The 20790-nt window shown below is 35.0% G+C and overlaps 2 protein-coding genes across 9 annotated transcripts in view; one reads left to right on the top strand and one right to left on the bottom strand.

Annotated features, from left to right (window-relative positions):
• Positions 1–9545, top strand: part of PHTF1 (putative homeodomain transcription factor 1) — a 140669-nt gene extending 131124 nt beyond the window's left edge. For all 4 annotated transcript variants that reach the window (XM_077119828.1, XM_077119829.1, XM_077119830.1 and 1 more), the window contains 4 exons: positions 6646–6801; positions 7953–8048; positions 8431–8556; positions 9023–9545. In XM_077119828.1, coding sequence (XP_076975943.1) covers positions 6646–6801; positions 7953–8048; positions 8431–8556; positions 9023–9043 — 399 coding nt within the window. In that variant the 3' untranslated portion in view covers positions 9044–9545. The remainder of the gene's footprint in view (positions 1–6645; positions 6802–7952; positions 8049–8430; positions 8557–9022) is intronic.
• Positions 9546–13913: 4368 nt separating this feature from the next.
• The window catches only part of MAGI3 (membrane associated guanylate kinase, WW and PDZ domain containing 3), a 321693-nt gene continuing 314816 nt past the window's right edge, over positions 13914–20790 (bottom strand). For 2 of the 5 annotated variants that reach the window (XM_077119818.1, XM_077119817.1), the window contains exons 21-22: positions 20695–20785; positions 19954–20062 (exon numbers count right to left, since the gene is read on the bottom strand). In XM_077119818.1, coding sequence (XP_076975933.1) covers positions 20736–20785 — 50 coding nt within the window. In that variant the 3' untranslated portion in view covers positions 19954–20062; positions 20695–20735. Of the gene's footprint in view, positions 20063–20694; positions 20786–20790 lie in introns of all 5 variants that reach the window. The other 3 variants (XM_077119814.1, XM_077119816.1, XM_077119815.1) reach the window with 2 other exon arrangements.

Raw genomic sequence — 20790 nt, forward strand, 5'->3', positions numbered from 1 at the left:
CTGCAAAGAAGGCTGTTGAAATTCTGCACTGAATTTGTAATTAACTTTGGATAGTATTGCCATCTTAACAAAATTCAGTTTTCCAATCTGTGAACACACAATATCTTTACATTTATTTAGATTTCTTTAATCTTTTTCAGGAGTGATTTGTAGTCTTCTATGTTTAAGTCTTTTACATCCTTGATTAAATTTACTCCTAGATATTTTATTCTTTTAGTTGCTATTGTGAATGGAATTTTTTTCTCCATTTCTCTTATCAGAAAGTACATTCCTGGTATATAGAAACACAACTGATGTTTATATGTGATACACCCTCTGCTTTGCTGAATTCATTTATTAGCTGTAGTAACTTTCTTTGGAAATTTTGGGGATTTTCTATCATGTCATCTGCAAATAGAGGTAATTTTACTTCTTCCTTTCCAAAGTAGATGCCTTTTATGAATTTTACTTCACTAATTGCTCTGGCTAAAACTTGCAGTATAATGTTGAATAGCAGTGGTGAAAGCAGGCATCCTTATCTTATGCTTGATCTTAGAGAAACCGTTTTCAGTCTTTTTTACCATTGAGACTGATGTTAGCTGTAGGTTTTTTTAAATAAATGTCCTTTATCATGTTGAGAAAGTTTCCTTCTATTCCTAGTTTTCTGAGGTTTTTTTTTTTTTTAAATTTTAAATAAAAAAAGAGTGCTGGATTTCTCTGTAAATTGAGATGAACATGTTTTATTTTTTCTTCATTTTATTAATGTGATGTATTAGATTAATTGCTTTTCTTGTGTTGAACCATCTTTCCATTCCTGGGACAAATTCCACTTGGGTCATGATACATGATTCTTTTAACGTGCCTTTGGTTTCAATTTTCTGCTATTTTGTTGAGAATTTTTACATCTATATTCATAAGGGATATTGGTTTAATTTTCTTTTCCTATGATATCTTTTTCTGGCTTTGGTATTAGATAATATTGGCTTCATAGAATGAGTTGGATAATTTTCTCTACTCCTCAGTTGGGTTTTTTTTCATCAAAGAGTTTGAGAAGAATTGGTATAAGTACTTCTTTGAATGTGTGGTAAAATTCACTAGTTACAGATGTCTAGTCTTGAAAACTTCTTTGTTGAGGGATTTTTGATTGCTCTCTACCTGTTTCTGGTTCCTTGAGATCTATTTCTTGAGTCAGTTTAGGTAATTTGCTTGTGTGTATGTGTGTGCTTTAGGAACTTGTCCATTTCATTCGGATTATCTAATTTGTTGATTTACAGTTGTTCATAATATCCTATTGACATCTTTTTTATTCTGTAGGATTGGTAGCAATGCCACCTCCCTTCGTTTCTGATTTTAGCTACTGTGTCCTCTTTTTTACTTTGTCATTCTATCTAAAATTTGTCAATTTCATCTTCTCAAAGAACCGACTTTTGATTTCATTGGTTTTCCATATTGTTTTCTATTTCATTTATCTCCACTCTAATCTTTATTGTTTCCTTCCTTTTGCTCGCCTTGGGTTTACTTTATTCCTCTTTTCCTAGTTCTTCCTGTGTGAGGTTTGGTTACTATTTGAGATCTTTTTTCTTTTTTAATATAAAAATTTACAGCTATAACTTTTTCTCTGAATACTGCCTTTGCTGCTTTCTATAAATTCTGGTATACTGTATTATCAGTTTCATCTTTCTCAAAGTATTTCTTAATTTCCCTTATAATGATGTCTTTATTTGACCCATTGGTTATTTAAGTGTTTTGGTTTATTTCTACATATTTGTAAAATTTCCCGTTCTCCCTGTGTTGATTTCTAGCTTCATTCCATTTGGGGCACACAACATACTGTTGGTGATTTCAGTAGTTTTAAATTTATTGCAACTTGTTTTGAGACCTAACTTAAGAGTCTGTCCTGGAGAATGATTCTGCTATTGTTTGATGAAGTATTTGTTAGATCTAATTGCTTTATAGTCTTATTTAACACTTCCATTTCCTAAGCTGATCCTTTGTTTGGATGGTCTGTCCATCTGAAATAGATGGTCTGTCCGTTACTGAAAGTGGCATATTAGAATTCTTCTACTATTAATGTGGAATTGTCTATTTCTCCCTTCCAATCTGTCAGTATTTTCTTCATATATTTTAGAGCTCTGCCTTTAGGTGCATATATAATTGTTATGTCCTCTTGTTGAATGAACTCTTTTTCAGTATATAGTGCCCCATTATAAACAACGAATATATACTGCCCCTTCTTTGCTCTTTTTAACCTAAAGTCCATTTGTTAGTATAACCACCTCAGCTTTCTTTTAATTACTATTTGCATGAAATATTTTTTCCGTCCTGTCACCTTCAACTTATTTGTGTCTTTGTGTCATGTAAACAGCATTTAATTAGGTCATGTTTTTTAATCCATTCTGCCAGTCTCTGCCAGTAACTACTGATAATGCAAACCTTATTTCTGCGATTTTGCTATTTGGTTCTTGTAAGCACTTATACTATTTTTGCCCCTTACTTCTTCCCTTATTACCACTTTTGTATTTAGTTGATCTTTGGTGGTGAACCATTTAGAATCCCCCCTCATTTCCTTATGTGTATATTTCCAGATATTTTATTTGTAGTTACCATGAGGCTTTGCTTTAACACCCAAATCATATTATTATTAAATCATCTTGTTTGATTTGATGCCAGCTTAACTTCAATAATATACACAAACTATGTTCCTTTACCCTTTTGTCCTCTCCCTTTACATTGTTCCCGTGACAGATTGCTTCTTTAAACATTGTGTGTTAAAAAGCATAGCTTAATTATTTTTCAATGCAATTGCATTTTAGATTATGTAGGAAATGAAAAGTGGAGTTAGTAACCAAACATATAATAGCACTGGCATTCGTATCTTCCCGTGGTGACCTTTACCAGAGATCATTGTTTTTTCATGTGACATCAAGCAACTGTTTAGTGTCCTTTCCTTTCGACCTGAAGAATTCCCTTCTGTATTTCTTGTAACGCCAGTCTAGTATTGATGAATGTCCTCAGCTTTTGTTTATTTGAGAATATCTTAATCTTTCCCTCAGTTTTGAGGGGTAGTTTTACTGCATATGGACTTCCTGGTTGGCAGTTTTTTCCTGTCAGCACTTTGTGTAGATCATCCCACAGCTCTCTTGCCTCCTTTGTCTCTGTTGAGAAATATCATCTCACTGAAGAACACTCACATACAACGATGTTCTTCTAACTTACTGCTTTCAAGAGTCTCTATTTGCCTGTGGCATTTGGCAGTTGGATTATCATATGTTTTGGGTTGGAACTCTTTGAGTTTATCTTATGTGGAGTTTCTCGAGCTTTTTGGATATGTATATTCATGTCTCTTGTTAAAGTGGGGAGATTTTTAGCCATTGTTCCTTCAAACGTTCTTTCTGCTCCTTTCTTTCTTCTCATTCCGGGACACCCATAATACATACGTTGATGGCCTTGAGGGCGTCCCAGAGTTCTCCTAGCTTTTGTTCACTTTTCTTCATCATTTCTCTTTCTGCTCCTCAGACAGGTTAACTTCAATTGTCCTGTCTTCAAGTTTGCTGATTGTTTCTTCTGCCAGTTCCAATCTGCTGTTGGATTCCTCTAGGGAATTTTTTAATTTTTAAATTTCAGTTATTGTGGTCTTCAGTTACAGTATTTGTATTTGGGCTCCCTTTTATGACTTCTTTCTCTTTATTGAAATTCTCATTTTGTTCATGTATTTTTTCCTGATTTTCTGCAGTTCTTTGTATTTTTGTTTAGTTCTTTGTGTATATTAAGTCAGTTTTTTTTAGAGTCTTTGTCTGATATCTCAAAATTCTGGCTGTCCTCATTAATGGTTTCTGTTGCTTTCTTTTGTTCTTTTCTATGGGCCACTATCTCCTATTTTATTTATGAGGCCTTATGTTTTCTGCAAACTGGAGATTTGAGTATTTTTTCTGTTAAATATGGAATTTAGTCACTGAAGTGTGTCATCCTTATACTTGTTTCCAGGTAATGATGACAGAGATTTCCTTGAATGCCAAAAGCTAACAAAAACAAAATGGAAGAAAATATCTTTCCCAGCTTTACAGTTAGCCTAAAGAACAGTTCAGATTGAAAGTGTAGGATCCTTGCCAGTCTTTTCTGGGTGTTGTCTTGTCTTGGGGATGTGTGTGTGATTTTGTGAGCTCCCCCAGTGTATGAATATGAATCTCCCGAATGCCCCAGCTTCCCCTGGAAATGTGTAGTCCATCCTTGTGGTCCTGGTGCTGCATTGTGTGTCTTCAGGGCACTAGTCATTTGCCCCAGGCAGCTGCAGTTTGATTTTTTTTTTTTTTTTAATACATTTTAGCTGCTCTGTGAGCCTCTTTTATGTCTGTAGGAAGTTCTGGGACTGGAAGATAGAGACAAGTGTCCTGGTTCAGTTTTTCAGGCTGTCAGTGGATTGGTACAGACATACATGCACCCCAGCAAAGGTACCACAAGATTTTCCTACCATTTTTATGTTGCCTTTTTCTGGGTTTGGTTTTTGCCCAATTAGTACAACCCCTTAACTGTTTTCTGGAGCTCTCAGAAAGATGATTTTTGCCAGTTTTTGGCTGGAATTTAAAAATTCTATAAGGAGATTGAATCCTGCAACATCTCACTCAAGTATTTATCTTGCTGATTTTACCTCCACTTCATTCCTTTTAATGGCTGAATAATATTCCTTTGTGTGTATATACCATATTTTGTTTATCCACTTATCTGCTGATGAACACTTGGGTTGCTTCTGTCTTTTGGCTTTGTGATGAATGCTGCTGTGAACATGGGTACATTAGTACCTGAGTCTGTTTTAAATTCTTTTACATATATACTTAGGAGTGGAATTGTAGGGCCATACAGTAATTCTATGTTTAGCTTTTTTTTAAAATGTTTTTTATTGTTAAATATTATATATATACACAGAAAAGAAAAAAAGCAATGATTTTCAAAGTACACTTCAATAAGTAGATATAGAATAGATTTCACCATTTGTTATGGGTTAGCATTCTACTATCTCAGATTTTTCCTTCTAGCTGCTCCAAAACACTGGAAGCTAGAAGAATTTTTCTTCTTTTTTGTGAAAAATAACATATATACTAAAAAGCAATAAATTTCAAAGCACATCACAACAATTATAGAACAGATTTCAGAGTTTGATATAGGTTACAATTCCACCATTTTAGATTTTTCCTTCTAGCTGCTCTAAGATACTGAAGATTAAAAGAAATACCAATATAATGATTCACCAATCATACTCATTTGTTAAACCGTACCTTCTCTGTATAACTCCAGCATCAGTTTTGATCTTTCTCCTACTCTTTAGGGGTATTTGGGCTATGTTTAGCTTTTTGAGGAAACTATCAGTGTCTCCTTTTTTGCATGGGCAGGTACCTATCACTGTCATTTTTGAAGGATATTTTCACTATGTTTGGAATCCTAGATTGCCAGTTACTTTCTTTTAGCATTTTTAGGATGCCATTCTGTTATCTTCTGTTTTCCATCTTTTCTGTTGAGAAATTAGCCTTTAGTGTTGTTGTTACTTCTTTAAAAATGATGTCCTTTTTTTTTTGACTTCTTTTACAAGTTTTTCTTTGTGTGTGGTTTTTAAAATTTTATTTTATTATTTTTTTGCAGTTTGTGATTTGTGCATGGTATCTGTTGCTGTGCCGTAAATTGTTTTGCTCTTACTGAAGAATAGGGGTAGGTTGCTACCAGGAGTTAAATTTCCTCCCACATAGTTACAACTAATTGGATGGGGGTGAACAGTGAACCAAAGTAAGGTAAACATTTTCCCTTTTGTATAAGTTATAACTAAGAACTAGAGATAATCAGTTTTAGGATTTTGGAGAAGACAGGTATGTGGGGCTCAGTGGGGACAGTAGTTGGTCATGGAGACCAAAACCGGGATAAGTCACAGTTAGGAGGAAGCAGAAACAATGGAGTTTTGCTCAGAGCAGTGGGTGAGAGACCAAATGACCCTAGTGGTAGAAAGATGGAGAGAATAGTTGCTCGGTGACTTCCTGTTTTTCAAAAGGCCTGCGTTTGTTTTTTTGCGAGAGTTCTGTGCATTTTTTCGTTAAATTCTATCTTACCTTAGACTGGTTTGAATGAATTTCTTTTATCTTTCAATCAGCAAACAGTCAAAAAAGGAAAACCAACAAACGTTTACCAGAAAACTTAACATATGGTAGGCACTCAGTAAATAGTAGCTGCTACTGTTATTCAGTCCTAAAATGGATTAAGGAACTGATCTTCAGATTTTCTAGTCATACCAAAGGGAGGAATGGGCCATATGTTTTATGAAGATCTGCTGGACTTAAAGCAAATTTAATACTTTTAATAATCTTCACTATAATTGTATCTGTACATCTTTAGAGAAACACACTGGTCTTCAAGGTAGGGAATGTGTTTGTTTTATTTTACTTAAAACTGTATTATGTTTTCCTCCTTTGTTACTTCCAGACTCTTGTTGACTTGCATGAAAAAGAGAAAATCTAGAGCTCTTGGTAAAATATATAATGATGAATTTAAATAAAATTTTATGAGTATTAAAACTCTTCTGCTTTGAGTTTTAAAATACTTTGTTTCTTGCAAATTATTTTAATTGTTAGATTAAAAAAAGGTAATTAAATGATTTTAAGACAAAACTTTTTTTGGCCCTTTTTGTAGGTTCTCCAAGGACATAAAACCTTCCTTAATGATGCTTATAACTGGGAGTTTTTGATCTGGGAAACAGCTTTACTGCTTTTCTTACTGCGTCTGGCCTCATTGGGGTCTGAAACCAATAAGAAATACAGCAATGTTTCAATATTGCTTACTGAGCAGGTAATGACTGTTCCATCAGTTTTGTTTGCAGGTTAGAGGAGGCATAATATACCATAAGATCTGTGCAGCAGATTCACTTTTTAGCTATCTGTTCTCACAGGTCACTTTGCTGCTCTGTAATTGTTTCTTCCTTATAAAATGGGGGTAATCTCTTACTCATCTGCTCCCAGGATTATAAGTATTAATCTCTAAGGGTTTGGAAGTACTTTTTACACACTAAAAGTATTTTTACCTTATGCTTTATTTTGGTATGCTGTATGGTGGGGTTAACATTTCATTCTTTTTTCCATGTGAGTGTCCCATTAATTGCAGCACCATTTGTTGAATTTTTTCTTTGTTTTTGGGAAGTGCCTCGGCTGGGAATCAAACCCAGGTCTCCTGCATGGCAGGCGAGAAGTCTACCACTGAACTACCCTTTTAACCCTTACCTTATGCTTTTAATCTCATATTCTGTATCAAATATTACATCTGTAGTTATGTAAAATAAGCTTCTTGAATTTCTTTTGTATCAGGTATGGAATACCTTTTTTAGCATTTGGAAATACTTTCTATTCAGTATGTGAATAGATGATAAGATTGAGAAATGTTTCTTATTAGTACAAAGTAGTACAAAGTTTTAAAAAAATTTCATTTTTGAATTCAAGTTTGGCTATAAACTTTAAATAAAAACATTTTATATCATTAGGTTGTTTTTTGTTGTTCTTTTTCACCTTATGTTTTAGTGGAGAATGCTTCCTGGGTAAAAATCAGGTGTTGGTAAGTTAAAAGGCAGCTTATCATTCTCCATTGCACAAATGTTTAATGAGGGTGTTAAATTATTTGGGAGATACAGAGATGAGTTAAATACAGTTTTTAAACTCAAGTAATTTACATGCTAATTATGTTATGTATTGTAATTAATATTAGAATTTGTCATTGTTTTGATCTTTAAATTGCTTTACCATTCATTCTTTTTTCTTCATTGATTAGTTTTCTTTGCCAAAGATGAGACTGATTAGGGATAGGACCTACAGTATATGATGTATGTGTTCTGAAGAAATAGGATTTCGAAAACTTATTTTACTTGGAAAGATGACCCTCAAATATGCCAGATTTTTATGCATATATCTTTTATATATGAAATTTACCTTAATCCCTATTCCTTCCATTAGATTAACTTGTATCTTAAGATGGAAAAAAAGCCAAATAAGAAAGAACAGCTCACTCTAGTAAACAATGTGTTAAAGCTGTCCACCAAGTTGCTGAAAGTAAGTAATATCCTATAACACTTTACCACCTTGAAATGAAGGCAGCGCGTTACTTCTTGGGAAAGATGCTAATGACGGGTGCTAGGCTGTGAAGATGACGCGCGCAGACGGGAATTTTGTGTGAAATGACTGGAAGAAAAAAATTTTCCATCTTGTTACCCAGGTTCTGATGATTGCTGATTTCTGTTAGACTTTTTAAAAGTACTTTTTCTACCACAAATGAAATTTTGCTAGAATCCACCTTAAAAAGCTTTGGAAAAATCAGTGGAAATACATTAGCAATATTTTTCAAGATATTTCTTGAATATTGAGGAAATGTCATGAGAACAACCTTAAATAGTCATCCTGATGGCTCATTTCAGTTCTTTCACGTGTTTTGTAGGAGCTGGACACACCATTTAGACTCTATGGACTGACAATGAATCCCTTGATCTACAATATCACACGAGTAGTCATCCTTTCTGCTGTCTCAGGGGTTATTAGTGATCTTCTAGGGTTTAATATAAGAGTAAGTATGACTGCCACTAATGCTGTAGATAATAAGTTTTGTTCTTCACACTCTTGTGACTGGCATGGCAAAGGCTCTTGAGGTAAAGAAGACTGGTTGTTCAGAGGTTTCTCAGCTTAGTTTTTCTTATTTTATGCAAGTATAGACTAGACTACACTCTTGAATGGCACAAAAATCAAGTTGAAATCTTGTGTCGGCGTAATAGCCTGGGCTGGTGAAGGATTTTCCTCTAACCCAGGGAAATGTACAGAGGCAGGATGAATGAAAACTAAACTACAGAAAACCACAGTCTTTTGGGTAATGATATTTTAACCTGGAAGTTTTTAATGTTTTTTTTCTCTATGATGTTGCATTGTTGTTTTGGCCATAGTTTATAAAAATGTTCTTGGTTCATAGTCAAGTAAGCATACCTATAATCCCCCACCTGTTTGTCTTAAAACTAATTTTGGTGATATTTCTTTTTTAGCTATGGAAGATTAAATCATAAGCTGAGTCGTCGGCCTGGCCTCTCCATGCTGACATCAATACTTCCCCATTAAAGAAGTGACTTCAGAAACAAGTGAGATATCCATCTGCTTAATCAATGCAGAGGTGCTCTCAGCTCTGCCACATTTAACAAATGGTGTTTTCAGAGGAACAAACTCTTTTTTATCTGGGTGTGTGTGCTAAAAGCCTATAGTTTCATGGTTTTGAAATAATATGAATAGTCGGAAGACTAAAGACTCTCAGTGTGTTATGGTAACACAAGGACAACTTTCTAAGCCAGGAAGTTCATCCTGGGTACTTCATTGCTGTGATAGTATATTTACTTGGAATTAGTCTTTTGGGGAAAAACAGTAGATACCCAAAGCATGAAGCAAATATCCTTTACTGGAAACATGCAAATTCAGTACTTTTCTATTATAGTCTATGGAATTGGAGATTCCATTTGTCTGAGAAGTCAAATTTAAACTATTTTAGGTTGAATTTAAATAAAAAACTTTACTGGATATTTTCAGTTTCTAGGCTTTTTGTTGTTGTTGAAGGAAAAAGTAACCTTTTAAACTGTGTTTAGTGTAAACCATGAAAAAATTTTTAGTTTTAATTTTGAAGTTAATCCTATAACTGAATTGGTTGTTGGTGCATGAGTCATGCATACAATGCGCCATGTAATTCAGTGTGAAAGATTTAAGTATATGCCTGCTCCCCCATGTTCATCAGACATGGTTTCCTTTCAGATCATCAGAGTGGGGCTTTCTATCAGTGCCAAGTGAAGCACTGATAATTTATCAGTTGTGCAATTTAATGTAACTCCCCCTCCATACAATTTCAGGTTCTTAGTGTCTATAATCAGTCAAGCTATGCCTTTGATAATGTGGATCCTCTTATCACACCCCTGTTATACACAAGCATATGTTAATGAAAACTCTGCTAGTCTCCATATAACTCGGGCTCATTAAGTTACTTGCTTTGAAGAATCAGGTGGAGGCAAATTTTAAAAAGCTGAAACTTATGATAAGATTTTGTGAATTTTTAAATGGAAATAATTTCAAAATTTAGTCAGTATATGTAAAACATGCTGATTCAAAATTAGTGTATTAGTTTCACATATCTTAATATGCAGAAATATTTATGAGGTTTAAAGATACATTTCTCAAGGGCTCATGGATTCTTGGTCTTCCCACTTACTAGCTTCATAATCTAAATGGGGATAATTACCTCATAGAGTTGTTAAGGTTAAGTGAGATTTTCATGTAACGTACTTAGCACAGTGCCAGGCTGTTAGTACATCCACAATAAACATTTGTTATTACTCCTTAAAGCCCCTTTAAAAATCTTGCACTGTTAAATTCCTAAATGTGAACATATTAAAAATATGAAGCAAGACTACTTTAGTAGAGGTGGATTACCAAACATATGGAGCCATTCTAAATTCTGCATAAGATTTATAAATTTCTTTAGGATAAATTCCCATAAAAGTGATTTACCTTTTCAAGGAACTATTCTATAGAGACACTTCAGTGTCTCAAGAAATGGCTCATAGAAATCATGCTCTTACCACTTCCTTATTTCCCTAAGGAGCAACAGCAACTGTCTCCAATCCCAAAGCCTGACTGAACTCTGTGCAGATTTTAGGTGAAGAAAGTTGATGTTTTAAATATTTTTCTCCTACAAAAACACTGTTCTATTTTTATTTGCAATTTTTGCACAGTAAATACTCCAGCTTAAATTCAGTATTCACAATATAATTAGTTACTCTTGTGGGTTGTTTCAGTTAGTTTTGATAGTATATAATTGGTTTAAAAATTTTTTCAAGTGCGTAAAGTTTTATTCAAGTATAGTAGCTTATGTGAGAAATTTGAGAACCATTCCTGTCTCCTTCCTCCTTCCTCAATCCAATCAGTTGGCAAGTTTTTAAATAATTATCTTCTAGATGTCTTTCTAATCAGTTCACTCTTTTTACATTCCTACTGCCACTTGTAGTCTAAGCTGATATCCTTTGTTTCGAACAAGTTTCTGCTGTCACCTCTTACAAAGCATAGCACTCTCCTCCCCTGAGCCCAGTCCGTTCTTTAAAAGGTAGTATGTCCTTTTTGAAATGCAGGTTTCTATCATTTAGAATCCATTAATGATGTACTATTTCTTTGAAGTTAAAAATCCAAAATCCTTTTAGCAAGGCATTTTGCCACTTGTTATTGAAAAAGTCTTTATTTTGCCTTCACACTGGACAAATATTTTTTGCTGGGTATAAAATTCTAGGTTTAAAAATATTTCTCCACTCTTTCCTGGATCGTATTGTTCTGACAGGAAGCCTACTGTCACTCCTATCTTGGAAATGTGATGTCCCCTCCTCTGGTTGCTTTTAAGGTTTTATCATTTGATTTGAGCAATTTGATTTTTATATATCTTAGTGTAGTTTTTTTCATGTTTCTTGTGCTCGGGGTTGGTTGAAATTCATGGATCTTTGGATATATAGTTTTCATCAAATTTGGAAAAATAGCCATTATTTCTTAAAATAACTTTTCTGTACTACATTTTCATCCGTCTCTTCTTGTGACTCCTATTTACGTGTTTTAGGGAGGGTTCTTAACGTTGTCTTAACAGCTCAGTGCTGCTCTATGTTTTTTTCAGTTTTCTTTTTTCTTTGATAATGGTTAGTTTCTGTGTCTTCAAATTCACTAATCTATTCTTCTGCACTATTTAATCTGTTAATTTCATGTAAAGTATTTTTTACCTCTAGAAGTCTGATTTTGGTCTTTTAATAAACTTCCATGTCTCTACTTGGTATATTTATTATTTTCTCTATCTTCGTTAACATAATGAATATATTAATAATAGAATTAGTAAATAAGGACATTAAAACAACTATCATCTCTTGTCATTTCTGTGTTTGCTTCTATTAAGTTTTGTCCTCATTATGCATTGTATTTTTTGCTTTGCATGCCTGGTAATTTTTTTATTGAATGTGAATTTTACATTGTTGGGTATTGGATTTTTGTGTATATGTGTATTTTCTTTCTATTTTTTATTTCTTAATTCTTTTAAATATTCTTGAGCTTGGTATGGAACACACTTAAGTTACTCAGAAACAGTTTGATCATTTCAAGGCTCGCTTTTAAGCTTTGTTAAGTGGGCCAGAGCAGCCTTTAGTGTTGGGCTAATTTCTCCACTACTGAAGTAATACTCTACCTAATTATATGGTTTTTATACTTTGGCTGTGGGAACATGAATTATTCTCAGTCCCATGTGAGTTTCAGACATTTTTCTGCCTGCTTTTTTTTTGGGGGGGGGTCAGTGGTGGTGGTGGTTCTTTCCCTGTTCTTGGGTAGTTTTCTCATCTGCTTCTGCTGGTCAGTATTCAGTTGAAGACTTAAGTAGAACCCTGTGCACATCTTGAGAGCTCTTTCCTCTCTATATAGCTGTCTTCTCTCTGGCACTCTGTGCTGCAATTCCTAGATATTGTTGCCTCCCCCAATTCTCAATTCTGTTTCCTTAATGCAGCAATATTCCCTGGTTCTGTCTGGGGTTCTCCTCCCTGGGAGCTATCTCCAGGCAGTAAGCTAGGGCAAACATAGGGATTACCTTACTTGTGCTGCCTATTGTCCAATGTCTAAAAGCCAATTTTTCATGTATTTTTCTCTGTTGTTGTCTGTGTATTTAAGGTAAGAGAGTATAAGGAACAAAGTTTGCCAGGCTGCTCAAGCCAAAGGCATAGAGTTTATTCTTAGTTCTTCTCTTTTTCCTCCATATCTAATCCACCACCAATCATGTCAGTTCTACATTTCCACTGCTACCACTCGAGGTTAAGCCTCCTTCACTCTTGCTTAAGCTACTGCACTGACCTCCTGGTCTGTTTCCATTCTTACTTCCTACAGTTGATTCTCCGCAGCCAACTGAATGAGCTTAAAAATATGAAAACTAGACTTAGGTCATTCCTTCCTACTTCAACTCTTCCTGGCCTCCCTACAGTGTCTCCAAGGTCCTTCATTATCAGGCCCGCCTCCCTTTCCAGCTTCACCTCAGTATCTTCTGACTATACTGCTTTCTTCTTTGTTCCTTCATTACATTAAGTTCTTTGTTATTCTTTTATAAGGCCTTTGTGCAAGCTTGTTTCCCTTTCCTAGAATATCTTTTCTTCTTAGGTACTTCCCCAGCTGGCGTCTCATCTTTCAGCTATCAAATCAGATGTCAGTTCCTCAGAGGAGCCTTCTCTGTTGACCCTAGTTGAAGTAGTGTCTCATTTTATCTAATTTCAGTCATATCTCCTTTAGTATCCTTCATGACGTCTGTCACAATCTGGTTATTGTTTATTTTTTCTGTTTACTTTCTCTTTTCCTGCTAGAATGTTAGCCCCTTGAAGGGAGGGAATTTTTTTCTTGTTTACTCCTCTGTCACCAGAATGCAGAAGAATGCCTGAGCCACAGAAATTGCTCAATAAAATGTTGAAAATAGACCTCAAGCAATCTACCATTTACACAAAAATCTTCTGTCAGGACAATTTTCCACCTTTCAATATTCATTTAATCCTTGTAGAATAATTTCTAGGAATTTTGGCATTTGTTTAGATTCTAAAAAGGGATTGAGGTATAGTAATTTTTACTGTTAACGTAAAGATGTAAAAACTAACATATAAAAACAAAGGTGCGGGTGGGCCGCGGTGGCTCAGCGGGCAAAGTGCTTGCCTGCTATGCCGGAGGACCTCGGTTCGATTCCCGGCCCCAGCCCATGTAACAAAAAACGGAAAAACAAAATACAATAAAACAAGAAAATGTTTAAAGATGTTTCCCTTTCTTCCTTCCTTCCTTCCTTCCTTCTATCCTTCCTTCCTTCTCTCTGTCTTTCCTAAAAAAAAAAAAAAAAAAAAAAAAAAAAAAAAACAAAGGTGCACGGGTGCTTCGGTGGTAGAATGCTCACCTTGCATGCGGGGAGGTCTGGGTTCGATTCCCGGACCATGTACCCCAAAACACCCACAAAAAACAAACAGCAAACCACCATAAGCCATTTATACATTTTAACTGTAATAGCAATAAACATAAGGATAAGAAAAATCCCCATTATTGTTGTACTGGAAAATCCCTCCTAAAATTGCTATGGAAGATAATCTCTAAGCATCCTAAATATGTAGATTATGGCCCATGTAGAATGTAAACTAATATAATTTTATATACTAGGACAGTTCACAAAGTATAAGTTTATGGGTTTGTTTTCTTATTTTTGGTTTGTTATATTTGGAGGTAGCCCAACCTTTGCACTATAAAAACAGCCCTCTTTCAATTATTGTTTGAAATTAAAAACATCATTTGGGTCCTACTCCCAAATATATTTGTGATTAAGAATATCAAGTAAATTCATTAGTCGTAATTTAATCTATATGAACATTGACTAGTCATTTTTTTCATTTTAAGTAATACTTTGCTGCTTGTGGTTACTGATGTCTACCTTGACTAATGAAGTTTGGATTTCACGTGTGTGAAGTAGTTCTGTACCTTTCCTGCTGCATGTCTTGAGCCTATAAGCTATAATAAGATGTCACTCAAATTAACAAATGGTTGTCCTTTATTAAAAACAAAATATGCCTCTTGATTTGTGAATTTGCTACTAGTTATGGTTGACTTTAGTGTGAACACTATAAAATAGACAACATACCCACAGAATTCTTGGTCAAAATACAGGTTTAGGACTCAGCATCAGGGGAATGAGAAAGCCTTCTTGACCAAAAGGAGGAAGAGAGAAATGAGACAAAAGAAAGTCTCAGTGGCTAAGAGATTTCAGATAGAGTTGGGACGTTATCCTGGAGGTTCTTCTTAGGCATTATACAGACAGCCCTTTTTAGTTTGTGGTATTGTAATAGCTAGAGGGAAGTATCTGAAACTGTTGAGCTGTGTTCCAGTAGCCTTCATTCTTGAAGAAGACTGTATAACTATATAGATTTTACAATGTGTGTGATTGTGAAAACCTTGTGTCTGATGCTTCTACCCAGGATATGGACAGATGAGTAAAATAATAATAAGGATAAATATAAATAAATAAGGGGAGATAAAGGGTAAAAATTGGATAGATTGAAATACTATGGGTCAGTGAGAGGAGGGGTTAGGGGTATGGGATGTATGAGTTGTTTTTTTTTCCTTTCTATTTCTTTTTCTGGAGTGATGCAAATGTTCTAAAAATGATTATGGTGATGAATACACAACTAGTGATGATACTGTGGAGCCACTGACTGTATAATATGATTGGACTGTAAATGTGTGGGTATTTCCCATAAAAATATTTTAAAAATAGATTAGACAATAAAATGGAGAATTATAAAAAAATATATAGGTTTAGTCTAAATTAAAGATCTTAGCTATGTTCTATTGTTCTAATATATATGTGAGAGATATTCAGGAGTTCTGTATTAGAATTCCAGATCTCTATAAGCCTTCATACTTTCTTTTTATATTTTTTGAGGCTCTGCTTGCATAGCAGCAGTGAAAATAGATCCAAGTTAATGGACAGCTTAAACTAATTCAGCTAACTAAAACAAAGATTATAGATTTCATATGGCAATTATGGTGTGCTTTAAGCAACTCATCATATTGCTGATAAACTTTAATATAACCAGAAAAGGGCTGCCAAAATAAGTAAAGCTGTTATTGCTTAAAAAGTACAGATAGTTTTTAGGCATTGGAACATGCCATGATGATGTAAAAAGCTACTCCCAATGTATCCCTTACACCAGACTGAAAGGTCCCATTTTGTGACGAATATCTGTGTTTATAGTGTACCATTGCTGCCGAGTTCCCGGAAAATACTGCGGATCATGCTTCAGTTTACGTGTGTGGGAGTCATTAATCAGACTGTCATGGAGTTTAACTAATTTGAATACTCCTTGCATTCTTAAAGTCTATTCTTTGAATGTTGCACATACTACATTTTTCATTTAGACACATGTTTAGTAAGCTAGATATCAAGGTACAAAATTTTACTATTAAAAAAGGAAAATAGGGTGGGCCACGATGGCTCAGCAGGCAGAGTTCTCACCTGCCGTGCCAGAGACCTGGGTTTGATTTCTGGTGCCTGCCCATGCAAAGGAAAAAAAAAATGGAAAATAACCAAGATATTCTCATGTAGAAATAAAAAATCAAATACTTTTCTGTGTCCAAGCCTTACGAAATGGGAATTGACTGTGTTTAAAAGCTGCTTGGGCATAAAGTTTGCTGTAATTGGGTTAGAAGAAGACAATAATATAAGAGCTTAACCTTCTAATCTCTCTAGTGAAACAGTGTAATAGCATCCGAGATCTTTTTCTGTCTGTTGTGACCAGTAAGAAAATATGTCCACTAGAACAAGGAAACTATTTTGTTGTCACTCTCTGCAACTCTGTGTTTGCTATGCAACACATCCCTACTGAAGGGCCTTGAACACCAGATTTTGGTTTTATTTTTAATCTGAATTCATGCAGTGGTAGGTTGGGATTTACTTTTCCCCTCAAGAGTATTTAAAGTAAACATGACCTTAAGATAGGTAAGTATTATTAATACCAAGGTAAAAACAGTAAAACACGTCTTTCTAAAAGAGACAATAAAAAAATGATCTTTAAAATTAATGTGAATTGCCACAGACTGATGAAATAGAATATTGTCACCTTGTGGTAAGTGGACTACTTGTCAACATTATAATGTCCAGTAACTGAATTTCCACTAGGCCAAGTTCTCTTCTCTCCCTGACAATGTTGTAAGAAAGGATTTCTGATAGTGAATTATTTATAAATGCAAAGCTATTTATTTAAAGATGCAAAATAGGTATAATGATACATGTCACAAGCCAATTTCCAGCTTTACGAACAAATAAAAGTACAGCTTTACCAGTGAAGTCATCAGCATAAGAGCAGTTCTTTGGATGTTTGCTATCTGGAGGGACAAAATCTATTTAAGGACTCAGACTATGATGGGAACTGGCTCTGCAAATAGAAAGCAACATTAAAGAATGTGACAGTAAAAGAAATGAATGCCATGAACTATTTTTGTTTTTTTTTTGTATTTGTTTAATATCTATATAAAAAATAACGAGCAATTTACAGATCTCTTTCTCTAATCAGAACCTCAAGTGTATATATATATATATATATATATATAAAGGTACTGTACAATATATAAACATTTACAACCAGATATATCCATATTTTGCTTAGCATTCCAAGGCCACATGGCTAAATCAGTATATAATCAAAACAGTGACAGGTTATTTAGAAAGGAAGAGCCACATTAGACTGACAACATATGACATCAAAGTTATGTCACAGTTAACAATAAAAATAGGATTTATATCCCTAATTGTGGACTGTAGGGAAAATAAATCATTTCTGTGGTACTAAATTCTTGAGCATTTTTATTAAGCCTCCTAATTTTGCTCTATTCAAGTAGTTACAATAGGTGAGTGAATATAGTGCTGGATGAAAAAGGGGTTTAAAAAATCTTACTCTGGGAAGCATGTTGTATCTACAGGGGCTGATTCAGTTGTAATATTAAAGAGTTCACAATCAGACTCAAAGAGGAAAGAACCTAGACATAATGTGTTTTACACCAACAAGATGAGCCCAAGGTGACAGAAAAAGTGTGTTTACTCCATAAAATGGATTTATTCTGAGAATGCTCCTTTATTTATAGATGCCACTGAATGCTACTTTGGGGTATTGAAAAACCTGAATCTGTTTTACGGAGTTAAAAACTTGTTTCCAACAATCATCTTTAATTAGACTTTAAAAAAGAAATTTGAAAATGTGTTCAAGCCAAGCAGATGTTTAGTGTCTCCTTCTTGTTTTTAAACAAGGTAATGTAGCTGGAAATTAAAAGTAAGTACGATTCAGCAAGTACTGTCTCTTAGTAATTTTGTCCTTGCCGGGCAGGCCTTACAAAGGTTCTGCTTCTAAACATCTGAACTTTGTGCAAGTGCTACCAGAAGAAAATGGGTACTTTATATGGCAGTGGACTCCAAATTTGGCTTCATGGTTAAGTCCCTCGCAAACTATATAATATTTGACTCTTCAACTATATATCATGTTAAAGACAAATGATTTTAGTATAACCAAAAGAGCCAGAAATAGAAATTTGACAGCATTATTTCCTACTGCAGTATTTCCACATGCTTCTTTGTGGTTTCATAATGGAATAACTGAAAGAGAGAGATGACTTGAGATGCTGTAGTTACCACATCAGGCTTGGATTACACAACAGGGGGTAAATTCTATTGCTAAAGTTCTTCCTCATTTTGAACATTCAGTTGTAAGATCTTTATCAGTCATTCGAAACACCTTATCCAGCTGAATTTAAATAAAAAGTCAAAAAGGAAGTACTGATGCTTGACTACATATTTTTCATTAGAGTACTGATGTTTGGAGGTTTTATTTTTAAACTAGGACATCATCAGTTGCTGTTAGAAGAGGCAACTACATTTTTAACTGATGAGTTAATCTCTTCTGCAAGGACTTATTTCTCTCTGTAAACATGCAACATGCTATTGAGAACAACTTCCAAGTCAAACTTAGCTTTCTCTGTGGAAATTATCTGAATGAGAAGGCTAAAATAGACATGATACAGTAGATAACTTGGCACAAATACAAAGTGAGTGGTGATCATATTGTCAATACCAACACATGTCATTGGTTCAGACACTCACAGCGACAGGCTGGGCATCCTGAGCGGGGCAGTCGGGTGCGCGCAGAGGCGGCTGATTCCTGAGCACAAGAAGGGCGGCCAGCCGGGGCACCGTTGGTTCTTAGCAATCCTGAAGGCCCTTCATGCAGCCTAGGTAACTCGAAGTGCAAATTAAAATGTACTTATGGGTGTTTCGAAATGTCAGGGGGAGGCGGGGAGAGGGATGACTTTTTTTTTTTATGCTGCTTTTCAGTAAGAGAAAATTACAATTTGTGTTTCTTCATTTTATACTAAAGGTCACTGCCGTTTCTCGGCCACACCAGTGGTGCCTGCAACTTTATTTGTACTTGGTACCTTCCAAGGCCCTGGAGTTATTGGTGTTTTCTTAACTGGTGAACTCCTTTCAGGTTTGAACTCTCCCCTCTTTTTGTCAGCTATCTCCAGTTCTTTCCCCCTGTGATCTTCTGTTCTGTTTAAAATAATCCTCTCTTCAGGTTCCTGCTTCAGCTTCTTTTCAGATATCTTGACATTTTCTCCTACTTTATCTTTAGCAGCACTTAATTCTCCTAAGGTTGCTTTCTTTCCTTTTTCATTTTCAGATACTATTCTATTAGTAGTGTTAGCCTTTTTGGATAGAACAGACTTTTCATCCATTCTGTTGTTTTTTTTCTCTGGAGATCTTGTTCTGTTTTGTCCAGACTGACTCTGCTTTGTCTCTTTCCTGATGCCGCTGGATTTTTCTTTTCCATCCAGGATGTGCACAGCAGCATCACTGGTGTGGCCCACTGCTCTTCGACTCTCCCCTTCTAATAATTTGGCTTCAGTAATAGGTTGGTTTTTGCTTCCTTCAATTTTTTGCAGCTTTTTTGGGCTAGAAGATCGTCCTCTGCTTTTTCTGCATTGATCTTCACGAGAACCTCCCCTGGTGCTGCCCTGACAACTTTGACTCTCCCCTTTCCTGGGGCTGAGTGATCGATCTCGGGGTCTTCTTTTGGGCTCATTTTTCAGATGACTGGGAACCCTTTCCGTGCACTCCTCTGAACACCGAGTGACTGGCTTTTTGGGACTAGCAGATCGGCCTCTTCGTGTGTCACCGTTTTCGGCTTTTAATAGGTTTTTCTTTTCACTCTGCCCATGACTACTGGGTGGATCCCTCTTATTCACATTTTTCTGGGCAAGAAGAGGCTGATTTTCATTTGAAGTGCTTTTCTTCTCAGGCACAATATCCTTTAATTCTTCTTCCTTCTCATATATCTGAACTCTCATTAAAGGTTCTTCAATTATTGGTACATAAGACATTTCAGATATGGAAGCAGAGTGTGAATATGGGGGAAATGGTGACTGTTCATCATAAATCACATTTGAAGATGAAGGATTATTAATATCCCAATCACCTAAAAAAAGCGATTTAAGTGGGATGTTATTAAATTTTAGAATTATAAATAGGAACAATAAGTTTTGAACTCTGACAGCTATTTGAATTGTACTGACTGCATAAATAGCCTGATATGAACATTTTATAAAGATTATATATGTTTATATCTCTATCCAAATATATATATATATATACAGGCAGATGTGTACAGACACCTGCATTTGCACATGAAGGGTAGGCTATTTATATACACAAAATAACTTTATTTTTCCAATTATGTATTTAATTAATGAGCTCATATAAAAAGTGTCTATTCCTTACAAGTAGTAAAATTCAATATAAAATTTACAAGAAATAAATGATAAAATTGGACCAAATTACCTGGTCCAAGCATCTTACTAATTAAGCTATAATCAATGTATATAGCTTAACAATATGCCAAAACCACTATTTAATAAAGGAGACCAAACTGTGGTAAGCAGAATGAGGTTTATGGGCATTTATAAATAATTTTCTTGCATTAAAGCTGTCAAATTTAGTGGTAAAAGGAAACTGGAAAGTGTGGAAGAATGGGAGTAGATGGATTTAATGGCATCACTTTTAATGGGGCGGGGGGAGGAAGGAAGTGATTTACAAGACATGCAAATTTACCAAGTCTTTTTAAGGAAAGACCAAGAAAAGCCCTGAAAGCCTTAATGTTGCTCAGGTTTCACGTAGGAGCACAGACCGGAAGGAGCCAAACCTGAA

This window comes from Tamandua tetradactyla, chromosome 11 (genome assembly GCF_023851605.1).
Source record: "Tamandua tetradactyla isolate mTamTet1 chromosome 11, mTamTet1.pri, whole genome shotgun sequence".
NCBI classification, from domain to species: Eukaryota; Metazoa; Chordata; class Mammalia; order Pilosa; family Myrmecophagidae; genus Tamandua; species Tamandua tetradactyla.